The sequence below is a fragment of the Argiope bruennichi genome, chromosome 1, assembly GCF_947563725.1.
Source record: "Argiope bruennichi chromosome 1, qqArgBrue1.1, whole genome shotgun sequence".
NCBI lineage: Eukaryota > Metazoa > Arthropoda > Arachnida > Araneae > Araneidae > Argiope > Argiope bruennichi.
This window is the reverse complement of record NC_079151.1, coordinates 29,668,557-29,692,108: the sequence shown is the minus strand read 5'-3', so window position 1 is coordinate 29,692,108 and position 23,552 is coordinate 29,668,557. Positions and strand designations below refer to the sequence as shown.

The 23,552-nt window shown below is 27.6% G+C and overlaps 1 protein-coding gene across 1 annotated transcript in view; it reads right to left on the bottom strand.

Annotated features, from left to right (window-relative positions):
• LOC129969920 (protein bicaudal C homolog 1-A-like) overlaps window positions 1–23,552 on the bottom strand; it is a 57,102-nt gene that overhangs the window by 5,740 nt on the left and 27,810 nt on the right. The window contains exons 2-18 of the mRNA XM_056084423.1: window positions 22,557–22,594; window positions 20,906–20,972; window positions 16,945–17,024; window positions 16,695–16,853; window positions 13,880–13,933; window positions 13,001–13,258; window positions 11,560–11,772; window positions 11,323–11,380; window positions 10,920–10,990; window positions 9,985–10,153; window positions 7,707–7,793; window positions 7,032–7,124; window positions 5,758–5,934; window positions 3,857–4,002; window positions 1,929–2,022; window positions 1,505–1,650; window positions 750–846 (exon numbers count right to left, since the gene is read on the bottom strand). Of these exons, the coding sequence (XP_055940398.1) occupies window positions 750–846; window positions 1,505–1,650; window positions 1,929–2,022; window positions 3,857–4,002; window positions 5,758–5,934; window positions 7,032–7,124; window positions 7,707–7,793; window positions 9,985–10,153; window positions 10,920–10,990; window positions 11,323–11,380; window positions 11,560–11,772; window positions 13,001–13,258; window positions 13,880–13,933; window positions 16,695–16,853; window positions 16,945–17,024; window positions 20,906–20,972; window positions 22,557–22,594 (2,007 nt within the window). The remainder of the gene's footprint in view (window positions 1–749; window positions 847–1,504; window positions 1,651–1,928; window positions 2,023–3,856; window positions 4,003–5,757; window positions 5,935–7,031; window positions 7,125–7,706; window positions 7,794–9,984; window positions 10,154–10,919; window positions 10,991–11,322; window positions 11,381–11,559; window positions 11,773–13,000; window positions 13,259–13,879; window positions 13,934–16,694; window positions 16,854–16,944; window positions 17,025–20,905; window positions 20,973–22,556; window positions 22,595–23,552) is intronic.

The following is a 23,552-nucleotide window of genomic DNA, read 5'->3' as shown; positions in this document are numbered from 1 at the left end:
GCTGTTAAAAATTACAATATTTTTCACAAAATAGTTTGTAGGTTGATTCATAATCAAACATAAATACATTTTGACCTAACTACATAAAACACGTCAGTCATCAAGCTGATCTATTCTATACACAGCTCCTATTTAATGTTTGGTAGTATCAAAATCAAGAATCATGCAATTCTCTCATGTAAGATGCATATAATATATCTGCAACTGTTTATATCTATAATAAGATATTTGTACTTCACTGAATGAAACGATTATTCAAATTGAGCTGCAAGCAGTAATATTTTAGGTATTGTTGCAAATTCAAGATAAATATTTTAAGTTACAAATGTATTTTTCATGATAAATGAATACATTAATCCATTATGCATGCAAGGAATATATCAAATAAACCTCGTAATACTGATCAGTGGTACAGAACAAAGGTAAGTCAACATGTAATTATTCTTTTGAAAACTGTATACCACAACATTATGATGTTAAGAAATTCAATCATATTTAATGCACATCACACAGAATCAGCAATCATCAGGCATGAAGATTAATACAAACTATAATGGCTATACACATTGTAAGAAAACTCTGCAATATATAAACTTAAAAATATATATCATCATTTTCAACATGATTAGCAAAAAATTAATATTTATATAAAAATAAAGTAATTTTTTAAACGCAAAAGTTTTAAATGACATGTATTGACATTTATTTTAAAACTAATATAAATTTAGAGTAGAAACCACTAAATATACCTCTGATTAAGCAAACCAGTTTCACTCTGGCTTGATGTGCTATACCCATGATCTGTAGATCATTGTCAGTTAACAAAAGAAATGACTGAAAATCGATCTGCAAGAAATAGAAACAAAACAATAATCGAAAGTGTAACATAAAAATACAAAATAACTGGTATATATTCAATTAAGAATACAGAAACTGAACAGCTTGAGATACAAAGAGCTTCCAGTTAAAAGTAAATACCGTAATATCTTTTTTTAACAAACAAAGCATGCCATTAGTATATAAACATAAAGTTTAAATTTTATTTGCATGCATACTATCTATTCTAATGTTTCTTCCACAAGAAGTTGACAAATTATCAAATGTTTAAAAAAAATCCTACAAATTACCAATATTTAAATAATAAATTGGTTTTTCAATTACTTTTAAACGTTCTACTTTGAAAACTAAATTTATACACAAGCAGCTTTTTCTTTTTCTTTTTTTGCTGAATCAACGGAATAAACATCAAAATTCTGATATTTCGGAAATTTCCACATATTTCATGTACAACCAATATAAATAAATATCCACAAAAAAAACCATTTTAAATAAATTCAAAATTATGACTCCATATTAATTTTGAACATCCATCATAATGGCAATAATTAATAATGGATATTACAAAGTGCACAAGTAAAAATGGGAATGGAATATGCAAAGCAATAAATAATACACATTTCTTAATTTATTTCAGTTTCATGAACAAAGAAACATAAACTCTTACTTCTTCTTTGGTGAAAGTGTCAATATATTTGTGCAAACCATGCTGCCACAGCAGTTCTGGAAGAATATCTTTTGTGGTATTATCGAAAGGGAAACGCATGTTTCTTAAGAAATCAAAATAATTGCTGTGACTGAAGGTGGTTTCTTCTATAATAAAATACAACATATTACTAACCAAGTTCATAAATGCAATAACACAGGTCCTTAAACAATCATAATACTCTATAAAACAAATATACATGTACAATTTTTATCCCTAAGCTTTATACGAAATGGTAAAATAAAAAGTAGGCAGAACTACTTTCTTCAAAAAGCATGATTTAAAAAAAAAAAAAAAAAAAAGCACCATCCTTAATTTTGTTAAATAATAATTCAATTTTTGCATCTTATAAAAATTAAGAATCAAATCATCTGCAATGACTTACTTTTATTGGACCAAATGTCTCCATCTATACAATCCTTCATCACCACATTTTCCCAAGATTCACTGTCTTCTGAACTGGAATTGCTACTACAGCTCTGTAAACGATGTAATTTGATGTTCAATACATTTATTGAATTAATAAATTCTTTTTACAATAGAAAACATAATTCAAATAGTGTTTAATAATCATCTCATTTTAACCTTTAGCATCCAGAAAACATCTCTAATTTAAATTAAAAATAATTAAATGCTGATGAATCCCAAAATACTAATGACATTTTATATAATTTTCAATTTATTCATATTATTGGTTAAAAAAGTACATATTTTCTACTTACAATTAAAACACAATGGCGCAGACAAGGAATAGAAGGCTATATTTAAGATTATTCTGAAATACTATTTCAAATTGCAATTTTTTAAAATAAATATCTAATAAAATAAGCTTGATTTTCTAAGGTAAATTGTGATTACTATTAACACTATTCACTAACCTATTCTTTAACACTATTCTTTTAGAACCTGAATTTCTCTCATGTAAACAATTTACAAAAATTAAATTGTGTATAAAAGAACACAAAGATGTATATTAAATATTGGAAAGGTATATGGATTTACATAAATTATGTCAGTATACAGATTTACATAAATATAAATGGTAAGAATCAACTTCAAATAACTGTATAAAGTTAAAACATTCCAAATCCTATTTAATTTTTATTCGATCTGTAGGAAAAAATTTTTTAAAAAAAGTTCACTATTTCATTTAGAAAGATACACAAATTTGCGAAACCATTTCGTTTTTAGAGTAAAAGCTATTATAAATAATCTTTAATGCCCATTAAAACATCAACATTCACTCAGCGATACATATATCACTGTCTCTTACTTTAATTGGTTTCATCTCTATAATCAAATCTCAAGGAATGTCATATTAGAATTTAAGGCTGATTCTTATATTACACATGATTTAAGCATTCTTTCTACTATTAACATTAACTACTAATATTGACTGACCTAATATTTTGTAGTATTTTTTAAACATTAAAATCACAATTGTTTATTTACAACATTATACAAACTGGGAAAAAGTAAGTTGAAACTGATTGGCAGATGAAGAATAAAATAGAATGCTTCTGAAGCAAACTGCCATACAATATATTTTCCTAATTTATTACAGATTAAAGAGGTTGCAATTTTTTTAAAAATTGAATGAAGAAATTTTAATCATCTGAAATGAGTATAATTATAAAGTCTATTATTGAAAATTCAACTGAATCTATCTTAATTTAATTAATTGTTTACATTTTGTTATAAAATCAAATTAGTATAGAAATGAATATTCATAATTATTAGCTCAATTTTTCCACTAGAAATTTTCCATACTGAAAATATATATTAATGAGATAGTAATTGTCACCATTCCCCATATGATTTTCTTTAAACCGATAAGCCTTCCCCATTTCAAATATTCCAAAGAAACTAACTTTTTCTTTGCTTATCATTTTCAAAAAAATTTCAAAATATGATTTTTTTTTTTATGTAAAATTGTTTTCTTTACAAAAGAAAAAAAAATCTTAATTAAAAATATTTTTAACATAAACAATCTTAAAATTGAATTCCATTTTTTAAACTAAGCTAAAAGCTTTGCTTGGATTTCAATTTCAATTTGAAAATTCGTAATAAAATAATTGACCACTTGAAGGCAATAACATCAAAGATAAAAAAAAAAAAACCTTTAAAATCTTTATGAGCATACATACTGTCAATGCAGTTAACACTTTACAATAAATGAATAATTAAAGCTAAACAAATAAATAAAATTTTTAGCTACTTTTACTAAATAAAGGTAACACTTAAGTTTAAGGGATATAATTTAAATTAGAAAAAGTTACACAAAAAGATTTGCAAATGATTTGTATTTCTTACATTGAAATGATAGCGGTTATAGTGATTTACAGAATCCAAACTATCCTTTATTACAGCTGCAGGCATAGATTGCGAGAACCCATATCCAGCCCAAAGGCTTGTTGGAACTTGAGCAGATTCCATAGACTCTATGGGTCTTCGCATTGCTGAAAGGAAAAGAAAAAAAAAATTAATAATCAGTTATTTACAATTAATATTACTAAATACTAATTACAAAACTGAATGAATAAAAGATTAAGTATCTAAACAAAAAGGACAAAAAATCTTTACATTAATAAATTGGATATACCTTATATTTAACAGGCTGTGTCACTGTAAGTATTGTTTTATCACTTTGTAAGAATTTTGTACCTCAAACATAAAAAAAAATGAGAACGTTGATTGTTGAATGCATTTGCAAAATCATCTACAGGTAAGCAGACTAAATAGAATCAACATTATTTATTCACATTTTAATTAATTTCAACCATTAAGTGAGTGACAATAATAAAAATGGTTTTTGTCTCTCTGATGATTTGTTTTACAAGATTGAGAGATGCTACTAAGATTTAGATGTGTAACATAACCACACATCAAAATAATTTTCCTAATCAAATTTTTGATTTAATTTTAATAAAGAAATAAAGTCAAAGCTGTAATGATCCTACACTCAACTTCACCAATAGTTTCCATACAGTTATATTCCATAACATTTTGTGTATTCCATCTTAAATGACAAAATTTACACTTTTCTAAATACAATAATAAGACACAATGAACTTATATAAAAGAAATTATCCATTTGGTTGCACACAATTTGCAATATGCATTTTCTAAGTCATTAAATAGTCAACTCCCTTTATAATCCCCCCTCCCATCCATTTATAATTGTATGTATATTAATCCTTTGACGCCCAATGGTATGACACTGGTTCGAAAGTAATATTCAAACTTTAATAATTGCCTGTAGATGTCAGCACACAATTTAATATCCCTCGTTATATACCAAAAAAAAAAAAAAAAAAAAAAAAAAGCATCATTTTTTAAGCTTTTTCTCAATACTTTCATCCCCCCCCGCCGCCAATCAAGCAACAAAAAAAAAAAAAAATGCAATTTAAATCTATTGTATGAACGCTGTTTGTAACATACACATTTTTTTTTTTTTTTTTTTTTTTTCAAATCAAATTTATACAAATAAGGTGGTTGAAATTTTGCTTTTTAGTTGTGTTTTTCTTGTTTTAGCAAGCAGTCATATTCTGGGGAAGTTAAATACATTTTCTAATATAGTATAGTGTTTTACATTTTTAAATGGCTAATTTAAACATTATGCTTCTTTATTGCTTGAAATATAGTGTTGATTGTATTTAAATGCCAGGTAAAGAACTTGCCATTGATTAGGGCCATTGTAGGCTTTATTTAAGGATTACTAGTTATTAAAATAGCTCATTTTTCTTTCATGATTTTTAACTTCATGTTGCAAGATTGTCTAAGATGTTTTCATTGATAATGTATGTTTTAGTATTTTCTATAAATAAATAAGGGATGATTATGTTACAAAACATTATGTTATAAACAGTGAAACCACCGCCTCCCTCGTAGTGCAGTCCACTAATAAATTTTTTTAAGGTATTTTCTTTTTTCTTAGAACCTATGCATATATATTAATTAAATAATTCTTAAAAAATCAGAACATTTTATGTTTGTGGGTTTCGAAGGGTAAGAGTTATTTCGTATTAAAAGAAGATGGGTTTTGTACGGAATGTAACAATACATTAAATTAAGTACATTGACACTATTTCTTAAAAAGTTTTGTAGTATACTTCTACTGGCTACCACAAACATTTTTAAGTTTGCAAACTTATACTAAGTAAGATATGTTAAATCAGAAAAAAAAAAAAAAAAAAAAATGAAAAATAATTTACCTCTAGCAGCTAGAACTTTTTTCCTATAATAATCCTCAGCTAAAGTAGTTTCTCGATTCTGGTTTTCCATGAAAAGAGATTGAGGTAATCTAGAGCTTTTGCTATTCTGCTCAATTAGCGATTGATCATGAGATATTTCAGCAAAACCAGAGGACACAGTTGTAAAAGAAATCATTTCTAAATGAAAAAAATATGTCATTACATGTATCTTGAACCTCTTGAAATAAAACCGATTTGAAAATAATTCTGAAATGCATCAATGTTCATAACTAATCAGATGTCATCAAATATTGTAATAAATTGTAATGCATCAAGTATATAATACACTCCCGAGTATTCGGCCTGATGTGGTGAAAGGGCAGATTGGATAACAAAATAGCCAGATAAGCTGCAGTTTTATGAATTTGTTTCTTTGCCCACCAATACCAAAAGACATTCTTATTGAGTACTAAGCCCTCCATTTATCTCACACCTCATATAATATGAATGTGGCAGCCGTCTATTTATTTGTACTGGTAGTTTACAGACAGCACTGCATATTTCAAGAATTTGTGAAAAAGTCAGTTAATGGATATAAACTATTTACATTTTAATATAAATTCTATATTGCCTAACTTAAATTCAAGAAACAAACAATGTTGCCAATGCAACGCTTTGCCTTCCTCATTTAATTAAAAGAAAAGAAAAATCAGTGAGGAAAGAAACTGATACTAAGTTTTAAAACAACAAGTTGAAAAAATAGAGTAAATGAAATGTCAATTAAATAGCTGAATGAGCAAATATTACTTGATCACATATCATAGATATGAAATGTTATATTTGTTGCATCAAAATTAGGATAATTATATTCTCTTAACATTTCAAATTATACATTAAATAAATAACTAAAATGAATAAAATACGTATCTACATAACAAAGGCAATGAATTAAGAAAATTTACTTTAAAATCAATCAGGATTTATTTTTTTCCTTAGGAAGACCCCAAAAACTTTATGCATAATCTTAATTCATTAAATTAAGGAGTATAAATCAAAGCTTTAAAAAAATACAATAAAATCTTCTTGAAATGAGAACTTCAAAAAACATTTTTTTTTTTGAATTCAATCATTTTTTTTAAATTCTAAGCCATACAAAGCTAAATTTAAATTACAGTTGAAATGTTTTAAAAATGTAAAAAAAACCACTTTCATAAGACATTACCAAAGTTACAGGCTGAAAAATTGACAGTTTAGCAATTTAGAAGTCAAGGGGAATGAAACTGAATATTACTTACCATTTTCAAATGGAATGTTTTTTATCCAGTTATTATTAGTCAGTAACTGATCATGAGTATTTGAATTTTCCATCTTTGATTTCCAACAGCAACCTGCAAATTACATAAAGTATGTCACATTAATTAAACACATTTCAAAACTTTAAAAAAAACTTTGATTACAATATTTAATCATCTAAGATATTTTGCATTTTTAAGCAAAAATATAACTAACTGGCTCAAGTTCTAGATTAAACTTTAATCTCAAATCTACACTTAATTAAAATATATAGAATCCATTTCCCCCCCCCAAATTAGGTTATATGCGATTTACAGTTTTCATCAAAAAGTGTTGCTGTTTTGAAGAATATCTTATTAAAATAATTCATTTATGTGTGCAGTATTGTACATGCACATTTAAAATTATTAACTCATTATTACATTTCAAATGTAAGATGTAATAAAACAATGCATTACATTTTTATATGCTATTTAAAATATATCAAATGACAGGGAAGTGTAATAAAATTATTCATAAATGTATGAATTAAATTATGCCCTCCTTTGCAATAATTACGAACTAATAGTGCCATCAAAATAATAATCAGATTTTAAGAGAAGGTTATTTTCAAGTAATTGATTAATAATAAATGAAAAGAATAAAAAATATGAAATCTGAAAAGGCAATAAACAAACCATTTTCATTGTGAGAAGTTTGTCCTGTACCTGATGAGCTACTTTGCTCCAAAGCTAGTAATGAAGAACTAGACTGTATCTTAAAATCTATTAAAGCAAAAAAAAAAAAAAAAAAAAAAAAGATTAAATAGTGAAAATTAATAAATAGATTTAAAAAAAAAGACAATGATTCTATAAATAATATAAACATAACATTTCTTTTTTTGCATTAGAGTTACAATAAGTAAATAAGTAAATCAAGAAAGGAAAATATATATGCATCTCAATCAATTTATTCTAATATTTAATTCTGCTTTTAAATATTAAATGACATTCATCAAACGAAATACCCAAAATTGAATTTTATATACAAGTGCAAAATAAAGTTGGTGATACTAGCCATACATGTTCTTTGCTGTGTAGGAAAATAAAAGAACCTTTGAGTAAGCAATAAAATTGAATAATTTGATAGTAAATAAGGAGTTCGTAGTGCAACAATATAAATGGTTGGTTGTGAAGACTACTTTCACATATGAATAGACAAATATCATGATGCAGAAAAACTTTTGCAAGATAAATGATACAACTAGATAACCCGATTCTCCAAAACACAAATTATTCCCATGCTTACTTTGAAAATACTGAAGCGAGAATGTCCAATAATGAAAATCCAGCAAGAGTTGTGACAGCATAGCATAACAAATCCAGTAACAAGAGCTTGTTAGAGTTTTTGTTTCAAAAAGTGTTTGGAAATCTTTATAGCCAATGTGAATAATGAAGCAAAGAAAGCGAGACAAATGGTACTTTTACTTTGTACACACACATACCACAGTAAATCAACAAGTTAATTAAATTAATGTTAGTTTGGTTCAGGAGAAATAAACTTCAAATTTATAACAAGTACCTTTGGATTTACTTATTTTATTACCTCTCTCTGATATAAATTGTTCAGATAAAATCAATCAAAAGCAAAAGAGCTACATATTTCTATTATTACTATTAACTATTTTCCCATTTTAAAATATTAGAATAAAAAATTATTGTTCATTTTTAAAAATACTGAAATATCTATATAGGTATATAAACATTTAATATTAAGCTAAATTTTTTCACACTCATTTGCTCAGAAATACATTTTTAAAAAAATTTATGAACTTGGGTATTGACTACTGCATTTCAGCAAATCCATCCATTTATGTAATCAAAAGTGTTTTCTATTTATAAGACATTTTATATTCTCCTCCCATTTATTTAATAGCATCATAATTTCGATACTTCGCACATACACCATACATCAAAAATAATAATCATATGAAAAAGTTCTTAAAAAATTCTATATCTTTATACCACAAAATACTGCATCTTTTTTTATCACACATACACCATACATCAAAAATAATAATCATATGAAAAAGATTTTAAAAAATTCTATATATTTATACCACAAAATACTGCATCATTTTTTATCATAGTTTAAACATGAATGAACTGTGATTCAAAGAAAGATGATTATATGATGAATGTGTGAACGAAAATGTAATTCATAAAAGAAGGTGATCCTACAAAGAGAACATGTATGAATGATGACGAGTGAAATTTGATTCAAGGAATAACAGTCAGAGAATGGTGATTTTTATCCCAATAATTTTATTTTTACATAAATAAACAAATGAGGCACTACACGATATACAAGTAAGCATCTAAACAACACAAACTTTCCTATGCCACTTGGCTTTCTCCCTCCTACACCCCCCCCCCTTGAAAAATAATTTTCACACCAAAAGGATTGTCAAATCATCGAAAACACCTTACAACTCTGCTTCCATTAATGACTGGATTTATGGAGTTGTTTGTAATGTTTTGTAATTGTTTGTAAATAGCTGTATTATTCAAGCTTTGAATTAGTTGTTTCAAAACCTATATTCCTGCTCAATATGGTTGTTACAGATAATGTTTAAACAAAGAGGAATAAATGCAGTTTAATCCAATTTTGCAAAGGTTTCCTCTGACACTACTTTAAGAGTTTAATAACTTATACACCTTATTTATATACCATAGATAAATAATAAGTATTTTTTTTTAAAATGTATAGTCAGTTTTTTTTATTTTATTTTAATCATTTCTAATTAATTATCAACATCTGAAAGGAATAATGCTCGATAAAATATCTTGTTTTTCATTGGTTAAAAAATAGCAGAACTTTTACAAATAAAAATTACAATTTTCTTCTTCTTCAGGAAATAGTGAAAGATTCAATTAGTAACAGATTTTCAAGAAAAAGCATTAGTTAAGGACTTACGAATAGCATTGGTTGACTGAAAATATTCACTGAGCGAGATCAGGAAGTTGGATGCTAGATTTATATCTTCAACATCAGCCTTGAAACACAAGCTGGGCAAATGCAACAGGTGTTGGCGATACTGCAGCATTTGTTTAGAAAACTTCTCAGGACCCTTTAGAATTACATTCTAAAAAATAAAAAGATTTAAAAATTATGCTTGCAAAACTAGCTTTTTCTAGTTTAACTGCATTTGGCGATTAAGTTTATGCAAAATAAAATAAAAACGGTTCAATTAAAAAATGATATTAGAAATTTATTTTTGCCTTACAAAGATAGCAATAATTGTGGGAAGGCTTCTTTTTTTTTCCTAATAGTTTGGTTTACAAAATGTTGGCTGACAACATAAATAGTATACTTTTATTTATGTACTGATTCAATTTTGAAATCATTCACAATTTGTGCATACCTTTCTTTCGAAAATAGCATCATGACATTTTATTATAAAAATAGAAGAAATATCACATGATACAACAATTAATAAGGCTAATTGTTAACAGTAATTTCAATGTAAGATGCAAAATAATAACCTTTTGAGCAGAATCTTTAATGGATTTTGGTTCAAAACAATGGGTTATTTTCCCTATCCCACATAAAAATAGCTAATTTGTTATTTAGGACCTGATACAAGTTGAAAAATAAAACAGAAAGTATGGAGGAAAATTATAAATTCATATTGAATCAATATTACAAGAAAAATACTGTACTTATCAAGCATTTTATGGTAATAGTTTTAATCAATGAATTATCATGAAAGCTTCATAGCACTAGGCAAAAAGAAAGCTTTTATAATCTGCAGATTTCTAGAAAACAATTTTATAAATTAATTATATCATTCACATCTTAAAATATCCAAAATGTATTGAAAAAATATCCATAAGAAAGAAAAAAAATACCTTTGTGTAGTATTTCGGGTTAGGACGGGTGTACAAGGTAATACCAAGATCTCGAAGAAAGTCCATGTATTCTGTAAAATTAAGAAAGGACACTGAAACTAATTGAAATTTGAAACATAAATTGAGCTATATTAATAATCTGCATTTCATTTTTTCTTAAATTGAAATATGATGATTTATATTATTTTCCAATAGGTAAAAAATACTGATCATGTATAACAGATAATGATTCCAGTATATTTTCAAATATATATAATCTAAAAATTATATTTTGGTCTACATTTTTATTTCTACATCTTATAATTCATATAATGCACAAGATAAAATAATTACAGCCAAATATTTATATCCCATGTATGAACTAAATTTAATAAGTTAGAAAAAAATATGGCAATTTACTTACCACCTTTGGTTTCCCGAGTACCATTTACATCAAAGGATACATTCACAGGCAAAAAATTCTGCAATAACAAATAAGAAGAATTTACTGTTCGAATTTCCATATTATATATATATAACCACTGAATGTATAATTGAATTTTTTATACATATATATATACATATACATTGAATGTTAAATCCCTTCTGTAAGAAATTGTTTAACAAAAATTTTTGACTTATTAATTGCTATTCAACCTACCATAATTTCAAGCCAGGCTACATATACAGAATCTAGGCTACCACTTATTTTAATCGACCTCTTTTCAGACTTCGGAGTATTGATATCCGGAAAGGTTATTTTAGCTCCAGTTCTCTTCACAATTCCTTCAATATTGTAGTTATTTGGCCCTTTTACAAAAGAATGATGTTGCTGCATTATATCTGTCACCATATGTACAGGAGGCAAATTTGCCTGAAAACAGATCAAACATATAAAATATAAATTAGAAAGAATATGTAAGATAATCTGATATTTAAATTGTTATGTTCTTATATGTTTTGAGGGCATGAACAATTTTTTAAGAAACATACGGAAAAATATTATATTCTATTTATAATAAATTCATATTATATACATCTTAAAACCATTATAAAACACTGAAAGGAGAGTTTTAAAACAATTCTGAACTGATTGGAGGAAAACTGATTTTCATTTGGTTTGAGTTCAGTTCAGTTCATAAAATACAAGAGAAACTCATTTTCAAATAACTATAGAAGTTTTTCAAATCAATAGTATATTTACAGCACAACCCATTTTTAGACTCAAGAAACAAAAGAACCCCTCTGTATTTAAGAATACAAATGTTTAATATTTCAATCGGCAAAACCTTTCACCACAGTATGTTTTAAAGTTATATCTTTTCCATTAATAAGATTATCACTAGGCAGTTGTTCTGGTTTGGACTGCAGTAAATTGCAATGCAAATTTTAATTAAATTTCACTTACTAATGAAGTAGCAATCATAAGTATAAAAAAATAAAATGCCAGACTTGTAAACAATTAAATTTGAGATATTTTACTGAATATATCTGAAAAAAATTGAACACAATTTATAAAAATGGGTGTGTAAATATTTAAAATTATCAATAATGAAATGATATGAAGTTCCTCGACAAAATTATGATATCCTGTTAGCACTGTTCATCAGAGATTGGCAGGTAGCAGGTTAATCATTTAATTCCACAGGATGTTAACTGTGTATGCGCGTCTGATAGATATGGTCTTTAAAGCATGTTAAAGAAATATATGTTACTACTTCTCTCATTAGGAAAAAAGGATGCCACCTCTGACGTTATCTGCACAGCTCAAAATTGTAACATGTTCAAAAACACTCTTTGTGCACCTTCAAAATGGGGTGGTAAAAAAATTGAAAAAACTCAACAATACTTTAAATTTTTTCCCCTTCAAATGTGTCTTAGTGGCAAAGTAAGAAGGTGCAAGAATAGAATATATTGGTAATGATTCTGATCAATAAAAAACACTAATTTTAATAAATAAAAATTATTTTTTCCAAAAATATCTCATTAATTTTTAATAAAAATTATATTTAAAACAGCACTGGAATAAAGTTGAGCCACTTAAAGGAAAAACATTTACTGCAAACTCAATCCATGCTTAAAAATTTAAAAAATCCACTTACCCCATTAGTGCAACAGATGAGTTCCATAAGCTTAGTGATATCTTTGCGCAGATGTGAAAACTGGTCTTGGTTACAGCGAACAATAACGATGTTACTGCTTTGTCTCCGAGATGAATAAATAAGTAATCCATTATAACTTCCCAAATATTTAGTCTCGGGTAGATAGCAATCATAATTTGGATGAATGTTATTCAGAACTTGAGTGTCAATGAAACTTGTCTTAGGAACTTCAAAGTGTATTTGTATTGGAATTAAAGCCTTGAAAGATAAAAAATAATAAAACTACATAACTTGAATTTACCAATGTATAGTGAATAATTATATGGAATTCGGTCACAAAAGATGCTGATTTAATTATCATTAATTCAATTATAGAGCTATCAAATTACAAAAATCACACATACACACAACTATAGTTAGTGTTTTTCTTATTATTGTTTACTATGCAAAGTAAAAATACATACCATTAAGACACACACACACTCATTATTTTTTTACTTCTTTAAACAAACAAAAGAATTCCATGTTTTTATATGTTAAATTTCTGAAATCCTTCATTTAAATAAAAGCACAATCTTATTTCAACATTTTTCAACATATGCATATAATACATAAAAAGTCATTCTCCATAGAAGGTAATTAAATTAATGGGGATGTAAGTATATTTAATAAATTGTTCAGAATTTAAAAACATAGGCATTTTAAGAACAAAACCAATTGTTAATTAAAAATTAGTTATTAAAAACTGTAGAATATTTTAAATATATTAAACTGTAGAAGGGTGAAAATTTTAATTTATCTCATTGATATTTAAAATTACTCTACTTCACAATAATTTTTCTTTTTGAGTTTTAAATAAACACAAAGAAAAACACTTACTCTTATCATTACTCGAGCCCTCTCCACATTAGTGGGGTCACCATATATCGAAACCTTTATACAAATAGCAAAAGATTATAAATTTCATACCATTGAATCATTTCCAAGCATTAACAAAATAATTATATAATCAGAAGCATAATTTGAAGTATCACTCAAATTCATGCACCACTTTCACAATTCTACTCAAAACAAAACATGCCTAATATCAAAATATTCCTACATTTTAAACATGACATTTTATCCTTTACAATTCTCATTATTTAGTTATTAAAAACTTAATGGGATAGAAGAGTTCAAACTCTCAACTAATGCAAATAAGAAACCACTGCACAATAAATTGAAAATTCTATGATTCATTAAAATGACTCAATCCATGAGTAAAGTACAGGTTTATGCCACATACATGTATATTGGTTCAGTGATTATATCTATCCAGCCTCAAAAATCAACCCATCTTAACAATTAAAAATCAACATCCTACCCATCTTTCTATATATGTTCTTATTATAGGAACTGAGGTCATTCTATAATTCAAGTATGGGGTGAAATGTTACATCTTTGATCATTTGTACCCAGGACCACTTTTGTCTATACTGGTAAAGAACAAGAAATTTTTGAAGTTTTGTGTTTAGAATAGAGATTAATCATTAATTACTCAATTTAAACTTGTCGCTGCTTCATAGAAACACTTATATTGATGAATAAAAATATTTCCAATATCCCTACTAAAAAGTAAATATTATAAACATAACCTTAAGCCCCATAGCATTTTTGATACATTTAAAAAATGATAATATATGCATACTATAGACAGAATAGTAATCTTATTTTGTACAAACTCTTGATTTTTCTATTACAAAAAAAAAAAAAAAATGAATTAGAGGTTTAAATGTGAAAAGTATACCATGTTGCACCTTTGACCACAGCAATGTGTTGTTCCTTTCGTAGTCAAAGGTACAATATTTCTTATTTAGAGAAAATCGGTAATACTTCAACAAAGATAATTTTCTCAAATTATGAGAACAATGGTAATTTGTGAATAAAATCTTTATTTGACCACTGGTTTTATAGAGAATAATATAAGAAATCTAATCTATGTATATTTTATATATATCTTTTTTAAAAAAGATTGGAAACAGCAGAAAAGCAAACATATTTTGAGTACCAGAAGTAAATTTTTTCTTTTCATTTCTCTGTGAATTGGAAGTTTATTCCTGAAAGAAAAATTAATAAAAAAATTTCTGCATTGTAAGTATGCTTCAATTTATAATTTATGATATTGTGCATTACATTAATTCTATGCAATTTTAATCATCAGATTACTCTTTGTCTACAATTCTTTGCTTACAAGACAATTTTTCTTTAACTTTTAGATTACTTTACAAGACAACTCTTCTTCAAATATTTAAATCATATTAAAATATATACGAACAAATCCTGTAAAATTTTCATTGTTACTCTTTAACAATAATGAAATTCATCTAACTGATGACAAAATAAATGGTACGGTTATCACGACTTTTCATCCTCACAAAAATTATTGAATGCATCCATTAGACAGGGATATATTTGGCCATTCAAAACTTATTACAAACGGCAATGAACAAAGGATAACAAAAAGTATTTAAGATAAATCTTCTACCATATTTATTTAGTAAAATTGAATTATTAAATTTTATATCCAAATAATATCATGGAAGGATATTCAGTGTTTTAGTTTTTAGATTTTATTCCTTTTAACGAGAACATTTTTACTAGTTAAACAAGTTTCTAACTGCATCTGTAACTGACAGACCAATGATTCATCCATATCTCATGCATTATTCAACCATTTTACAGGCACTGAAATCAAATGATACTCCCAAGCAAAACATAAAAAGGGGTTCAAAAGCAATTCTGTTACTTTAACAAAAAAAAGTTTGGAAAAAAATGATTTTGAATGCAAATTTTTCTCATTTATTAAACAGTAACATGACCAAAAAATATTTAAAGAGCAAACTTTTTAAGAAATTGCTACTATTGTAAATAACTTGTTTTTAAGTATAAACATTTAATCAAAAATAATTATCATGTCATTTTATTCTTTATTCTTATAAAATTCTTTTCCACATAAATGTATGTTCTTATGATAAATGAAGATGAAAGGTACATACAGTACCTCAGTCAAAAGTATAATATGCAGTACCATTGATCATCACATAAAATTTTAAAAAAATAATTAAAAATTTAAAAACAGCATTCACAAAGAAATTCTGTACTTGCATACAAAAATGCCAATAAAACATTAATATTGAAAATTGGTCAAAGTCACAACACTTTCTCCTATATATTATCATACTTTTTAGGTAGGATTAGAGATTCTCTGCAACAAGTAATGAAATTCTGTTTCAAAAGAAAGCTAGTAAGTTATTTCTCACTCTATGTTCATCCAAACAGATTTTAAATATTTATATTCCATGAAAAATACATAGAATGTACTGTACATAAACTCTGCAATGACTCTTAAAAAAATATTTTTCTATAATTAAATTTAATTTTGAAATTTATTTTTTTAGTTGTATTAGCACATAAAATATAAAATTGAGCACAACATATAAGCACATAATATATAAAAATTTCATTGATAAAATGATGTGCATAAAAAAAAAAAAATTCAAATGGGGTGTTCCTGTTTACAGCAAAAAACATCTTAATTCAAAACCTATCAATTTCAGTATCCGATTTTAAAACCTTCTATTATAAAGGGATGCGTTAGAATTTATTTCACTTTTTTTTCATGTTAATGGTTGAAATGTATCAGTTCAGTCTTCACCTGATTTTTTTTCTCTAGGATGGAGCATTTGTTGGCATCAGGAAAATGAATGTGACATCCAGTAGCTTCCATCACTTTTTTGATGAGTTTCCCCCCTTTTCCAATGAGGGATGGATGCTCCAAGTGAGTCACTTCCAATTTCATCACAACACGATTGCTCTGAAATAAAATCAATAGACTTTCAGCTTCTATTTTAAAAGAGGAAAAAGGTTAATTTTAACTACTTCAGAACAATTCCAATTTCCCTTACTTGTATTTCCAATTTTTCTAACAACATGTCTCTTGCTTTGTTCACCTTTTCTTCAGGCCCACTAATTTTGATGCATGGTTCTAAAAGAAATAAAAACAATAATTATTGTGTAATATCAAATATATTTATATCCCCTTGTCATTCAATACATACCATTAAACATGTGGAAGAAAGAGAAAGCTTTTATTAACAAGATATAGTATAATTACGAGCAAAAAGTTAGCAATTCCTTTACAAATTCTGTCTATCAGGATGTTCTTTTGCACAGGAAGCATGCTGCCAAAAACAATACTATTTACAGGTTTTGGTCTTCTTTCTTTCAGAGACCGGCGAATCTTATTTCTCCACAATTATTTTAAATCATCTCTTCAATGAAAAATTTATCAAGTAAAATTTCTTGTTTGTAATTTTTTTTTCTTAATTATCAGCAATCTCACGATTCATAATTAATTGAGTTCTGTACTCTATCTCCCTCAAACAAATTTTAATTTCTTTCTCTCAGAATGATTTTAATTTAGTAAATTCTTAATTACATGTATATAGTAGCATCTTTCAAAGAAAAAAATATCTAACAATGGATATTTCATTACTTTTATCAGGTAATGGTGTCACATTCTTCATGGGCTTTCACCATTTTAAATGAATCAGCGAAAGTGGTCTTCAAAAATTTTCTTGCCTATTCTGTAACAAAAGAGCTATTGCAAGCGACTACATCACACATTAGGTGAGATATTGTCCAGTGGGGGCCAATATATATTTTTCAAAGACAAAAAAATTGTGTAAAATATGATATTCTATAAATTATAAAGTATTAAATATAATATTCATAATTTATCAAGTATGTATGTCTGATTTGTAAATTTCTCATTATGTTCACTTAATTTTTAAAATATTTATAAATGCCGAGCCACAGCATTATTAACATTGCGTGCAAACGTGGATGCTCCTAAGTCTGGCGTCGTAATAAATAAATTAAAAAAATTTTTAATAATTAAATTTGAAATATTTTTTTACAATGTCAATAAAATAAAGATTATTTAATTTTAAAATATAGCATTAACATGTTAAAAATGTGTAGTAATGCGAAACTAAATTGACTAAAGTACTGAAAAAGGGGTCCCATAATGTGCACTGCATATGACCGCATAATACTTTAATTCGCCACTGACCTCTCATTTCTTTTTCCTCATAGGCCGGATTGAAACACATTTTTAAAAAAATCTAGTGCAAAATATTTGGTCGTGTGCAACCGTACAATGCCATCTAATATTGCTTCTCTCATCAACCAATATGAAAATGAAAATAAATATCTAAATTTAGTTTCTTAGTTCATTTACTTCTTCCTCTGCGCGAATCCCAGCTACTTGGTCAACATATCTGGGCTTACATTTATTTTTTTAAGTTGATCTTTGACCGTACTATAATTAAAAGCATTTCCGGTAACTAATAATATTCCCCAGGCAGTTAAACATAACTTTGTGTAAAAAAAACAAGGCGGAGGCCATCAAACATAGGCATTTAATCATAACTGGATGCCCAAATAAAGAACGCACACTAATCAACAATATATTTTATTTTGCTGTTCTGGTGCTTCATCATCCATGCATTAATGATGACATAGCGGACCTGCCATTCTATAAAAATCAAGATATCTTTCACGCATTTTTTGTCCTCTAAATAAATAAAAAACACTAACTCAAACACTTAGGTAACCAGACTGAGAGAAAACTTTCAACGCTTTAATGCAAGTATCAGTTTACGAGCCAAGGCGGGTTTTTTTCTACTACTAGGATGCACGTAATTCAAACGTAAAACGTAGCAGATGGCTGAAAAACAGCATTATCACTGTCCCCTGCGCACCCTCATCATTCTCAATCAGAGGAGAAGACGGACGCATCACACAGATGATTCATGAGCGTTCGGACATTCCGAGCGATTCTTCGCTTTTTTTTTTTTTTTTTTTTTTCCTCTTCTCTTCTCTTGATTCATAGTGAATCAAGTGACGAACGGAATTCTGAAAAGGGATGGCGTATTCTAACCACAAAGACATAAAGATTGTTCACACAATCATACCTCAACGAGCAACATCACTTCCAATATCCACAACTTTTGTGACATTATAATAAAATTTTAATACAGATTTGTTTAACCAGAAATGTCATTAACTATCTCACTAACCAGAAATATTAATTATCTCACTTACTTATTGAAAGAAACACAAAACAATGAATGGCCATTGCAGTGATCGGGAAGAAAATGGAGAAAACAACAGCAGTACTCTCCGTGAAACTTTCTGGCACACTCGATTATAATCATGTTATCCTCTCCCGGTACCAAATTATGGACACGGCACATGGGCATTACAGTGATCAGGAAGGAAAGGTAGAAGATAATAGCAGCGGTCTCCCCGAAACTTTCTGGCACACTCGATTATAATCATGTTATCCTCTCCCGGTACGAAATTATGGACCTTGGACAAGATCGTGAACGCCGCGAGGACTCAAGATTTTTATTTTCAGAATCTCAACACATGCGAGTTATGTGCTTCATGATACAAAAATCCGGATATATATTTTAAGATGCCTTCCTTACCAAAACTTAACTAAGGATTTACAATTTCAGAAACAATACACCAAATGACATTTATGGAGGTCGATGAATTGTTGTGTTTCCGTGTTCATACAAAATTCAAACACGTCTACTATCTTCGAATTTGGAATAAAAATTTCCTGGTAAGACAGAGCAGTCAATGTTGAATTCAGGATTTTACGTCTCAACTTAGAATACAAACTGGAGAGTGGGAGAGGTGACGAAATGTTAACAGTGGACTACAGAAGCGAGGCAGAATTATAATCCTAAGTTTGAACAATGAATTCATTGTACAGAATGGTCATCATCTTTTGATGCAAATTTCGATAAAATGTAGATTAGATACCGATAACTTAGTGGTTCCCTTTAAAACAGCAATTAAATGGTTTTTCCCATACATATTTTAATTACGGAGAAGAAGAAGAAGGAAAAAAATGTACGCACGTCATCTTAAGTTCCCAAGAAAGAAATACCCAAAAGAAAGTTCATCTGCTGATATAAAACGTGCTTTGTTTCAAATATTATTTTCTCATTCAATAAAATTGCTAGAAGTTTTTGAAATGTTATAACGCAGACAGACTGTATTATATTTTAAAAAGTTTTGTGAATAAGAATTACTTAAAAATGGGACATGATACCCAAAGTTCAGATGTTTTTTTCATAAAATTATATGCATAAAATGCAAGGTTGATCCCATGCTGCCACTTGGTTTTCGCAAGACTAGCAGATTAACCCGTAAATCATTGGCTCATGTAAAGAAAGATGAAGAAAGACGGTATCTTTTAATCAAAGCGACTTTAAATCACTTACTTCACCAGAAGTTGGAATTCGATTAATGAGCGTCGTCTATCGTAATATAGAGACAGATTGAATGTATGAAAATCAAACCTCAACTACACTGAACAAAAACGTTAAAAAAGAACAAATCTATTTTTCAGTGTTTAAATTATAAAGCACAATCTAAATAATAATATTTAGAGTACAGCATGAGGTTAAAACTTACAAGTTTCCTATTAAGAGTTTCTCATGCAATTGTTCGGTTTCAATGAGAATAGTTTAACATAAAAACTTTTTTTTAATTGGCCAATAAAAGAATATCCTGCCTTCATTTCCTCTATATCAAATTATTTCACTAATTAAAGAAATCTGTTGCTTGACGCTGGATTTCTAACATAATTAACAGAAAATAATCAAAAAATTTTACAATCCACCAAAATACTTTATATACTTAACTCGTAACTGCCAAAAACTGATCATTTAAAAAAGAAGGGGAAAAAAAAAAATTCCAGCAAATCTATCTAGAATTCTGGCGCTCGGTTTCTTCCATCATCCCCTAGCATTAAGAAAAATAAAATGATAGAAATTTACTAACCTCTCCGCACTGGTAAACTTTTTATACCAGATTCCCAGGACACCACAGCACCCGTCTCTTTGGAGATCTAGAGAGACAAGAAAAAGATTATAACAGCAGCTCATGGATAGAAGACTTGTTTAAAACAACGCACCACGGCAATTCAATTACCATTTATTTTCATTTACATACCGAAAATGTCCTGGCATTCTTCTAAATGACTACTTAAAATTAGTACTTAGAATAAATTTACAAATTAAAAAAAAATCCTACTTAAATAAGTACATATGCAAGTAACAGCTTACGTTCAAGATAATTTATACACAGAATAAGAACAACGTGAAAATAATCTGCAGATACAGTGGCTCCCAAAATTGAATATACACTATACTCTTTCTTCTTTAATTTTATTCTTTTTGATCTTAAAATTCCTATTATGGCTAATATTTATAAGAACGACAAAATATACATTAACAAAAATATTAGGCTAAAAATTAAAACGGAGGAATCAATAATATTTTTATTACAGAAATTTTTATGTCAAAAGTTACAAATTCCAAAGTCACAAAATTGGGTATACATCTAGCAAAATCTCTAAACAAAAAGAGAAAAAGCTAAATTGATATTTTGTTGCATATCCTTTTGCATTTAGAACAGCTTGTAAACGGTGTTACGGTGCAAACGGTTAAGATCAAAAAGAATAAAATTAAAGAAGAAAGAGTAGAGTGTATACTCAATTTTGGGAGAAACTGTATATCAACTAAAATGTTCAACTTAACATTTTCAAAAGACTTAAATATCACATCCACAACGATGAAAATGTTAACCCTTTTAATTTTCTTTTCAGGAAACAATTCTACAATGAATCAACTCAGAAACGACGCCATCCTAGCTATTTGATTATGAATAAAAATTAAAGCATCATTCGCCAACAGGAAGCCACCATCTCGCCATTCTGGATAGCGAAAACTTTCATAGCGTGCTTTTAAAGAACTTTTTTCCCCCTCCATACTATTTTTAATTATTTTTCTTGTTATGAATCAAAGGAATTATTGTAGGATTTTCTAATTAATTCCAAACATGTGATTGTGAAAAATACGGGGAGGTGAAAACTTGAGGGACGACCCCCCCCCCCCTCCTTTCCTCCAAAAAGAGGTCCGCGAAGATTCTGTTCGTTTAAAGAACTTTAATGCAACTCAAACTGGAATGTTAACCAAACAATGTCACTAATCTGAATCTTTTGTAGGCATTTGTTAAGACAATCGATGCACATTTCTTATCAATACATTTAAGGTAGAATTTAGCTACAAATAAAATTAAATTAAGTGAGCGTCATCTATGGAGAACTAAAAACAACAAGGATATATATATATATATATATATAAAAGAACCGTTTTAAACTACTTTACCAATGAAATAAATTATTTTTTTAGAGACAGAAATAATATTTTTCTTTAGAAAAAGAACAACGTTAATTACGGAAGGTAAAGTCAAAATTAAAGAGCATTTTGGTACACAACATAAATTATTTTACAAAGAACAACCAGAGTCGATACACAAATGTTTTTAAATCGATTCACTTTAAGCAACTAATTAAATAAATTGCAAGACATTATTAATTTTTTATTATTTGAAAATTAAAACTATTTCAAGTGCATGAGTTTTAACATACCTCTTGGAAAATATTTTCAGCAGGTGAATTGGACGCATCTAAAACAGAGGAAAAAATATAATTAAAATAAAGATCAAAAGAAAAAAATAATAGATTTCAGACTTTTTTTTTCACAAATGAAGAAATATTACAATTTCGTTCAACGAACGTATATACCAAAACTGACTTTTTCATCAGGTATACATTATAATTTCGATTTTCGAAATAAGTTATTCTGAAACTTGGCTCAAATTCCGAAATTTTCAACAACCCTCTTATAATTGGCAATGGAGAAACCGTGTCTTAATTAATACATACATTTGGCTTGGCAGGCGACGCTATTACAGCGTAACATTTAAATAGTAATCTACTTCATTAGATAAATATTTGGATTTAACTGCAAGCATTAATTTCCAAATAACGATTAAAATTCATGATTTCACACAGAGCAACCGTGAGTTCGTGATCTTAGCTCCATCTTCTACCATCTATTTAAATAAAACTGAAATACTTAATTTTTTTGTTCCCTACAGAAACTTAAATTACTGAATAAATTTTTTTCGAATTTTGCAGACAAATACGCTGAAGCATAAAGACGGTTTCAGAAAAGGTTTCGTAACGTTTAATTAAATAGGCTGTTTAAACTGTTTCTTTTGCGCGTGCGTGAACTTCTGCAAGCCAACAACAACACTAACACTGATTAAGTGAACTGAATTCAAAATAGCAAAACACGGGGAAACGAGGTATTTAAATAAGATTTTTTTTAAACTTTATTGATACTGAAAAATGAATTTTTAATTCGAAAATTATTTAGAAATTGGCTATTTGTTTTTAACAGTCAATGCAGACAGAAATTTGCTGTCGAACACTTCTTATTCGCTATCTTCATATTCCACGCTATAAACGTTCATTGTTGCCACAGCTTATGTTAAATTAAATTACTGAATAAACTATTATAATCTTTACAAATTATTAATAGCTAACGAAAAAAACTAGCTTTTTGCGATTTTTAAAAAT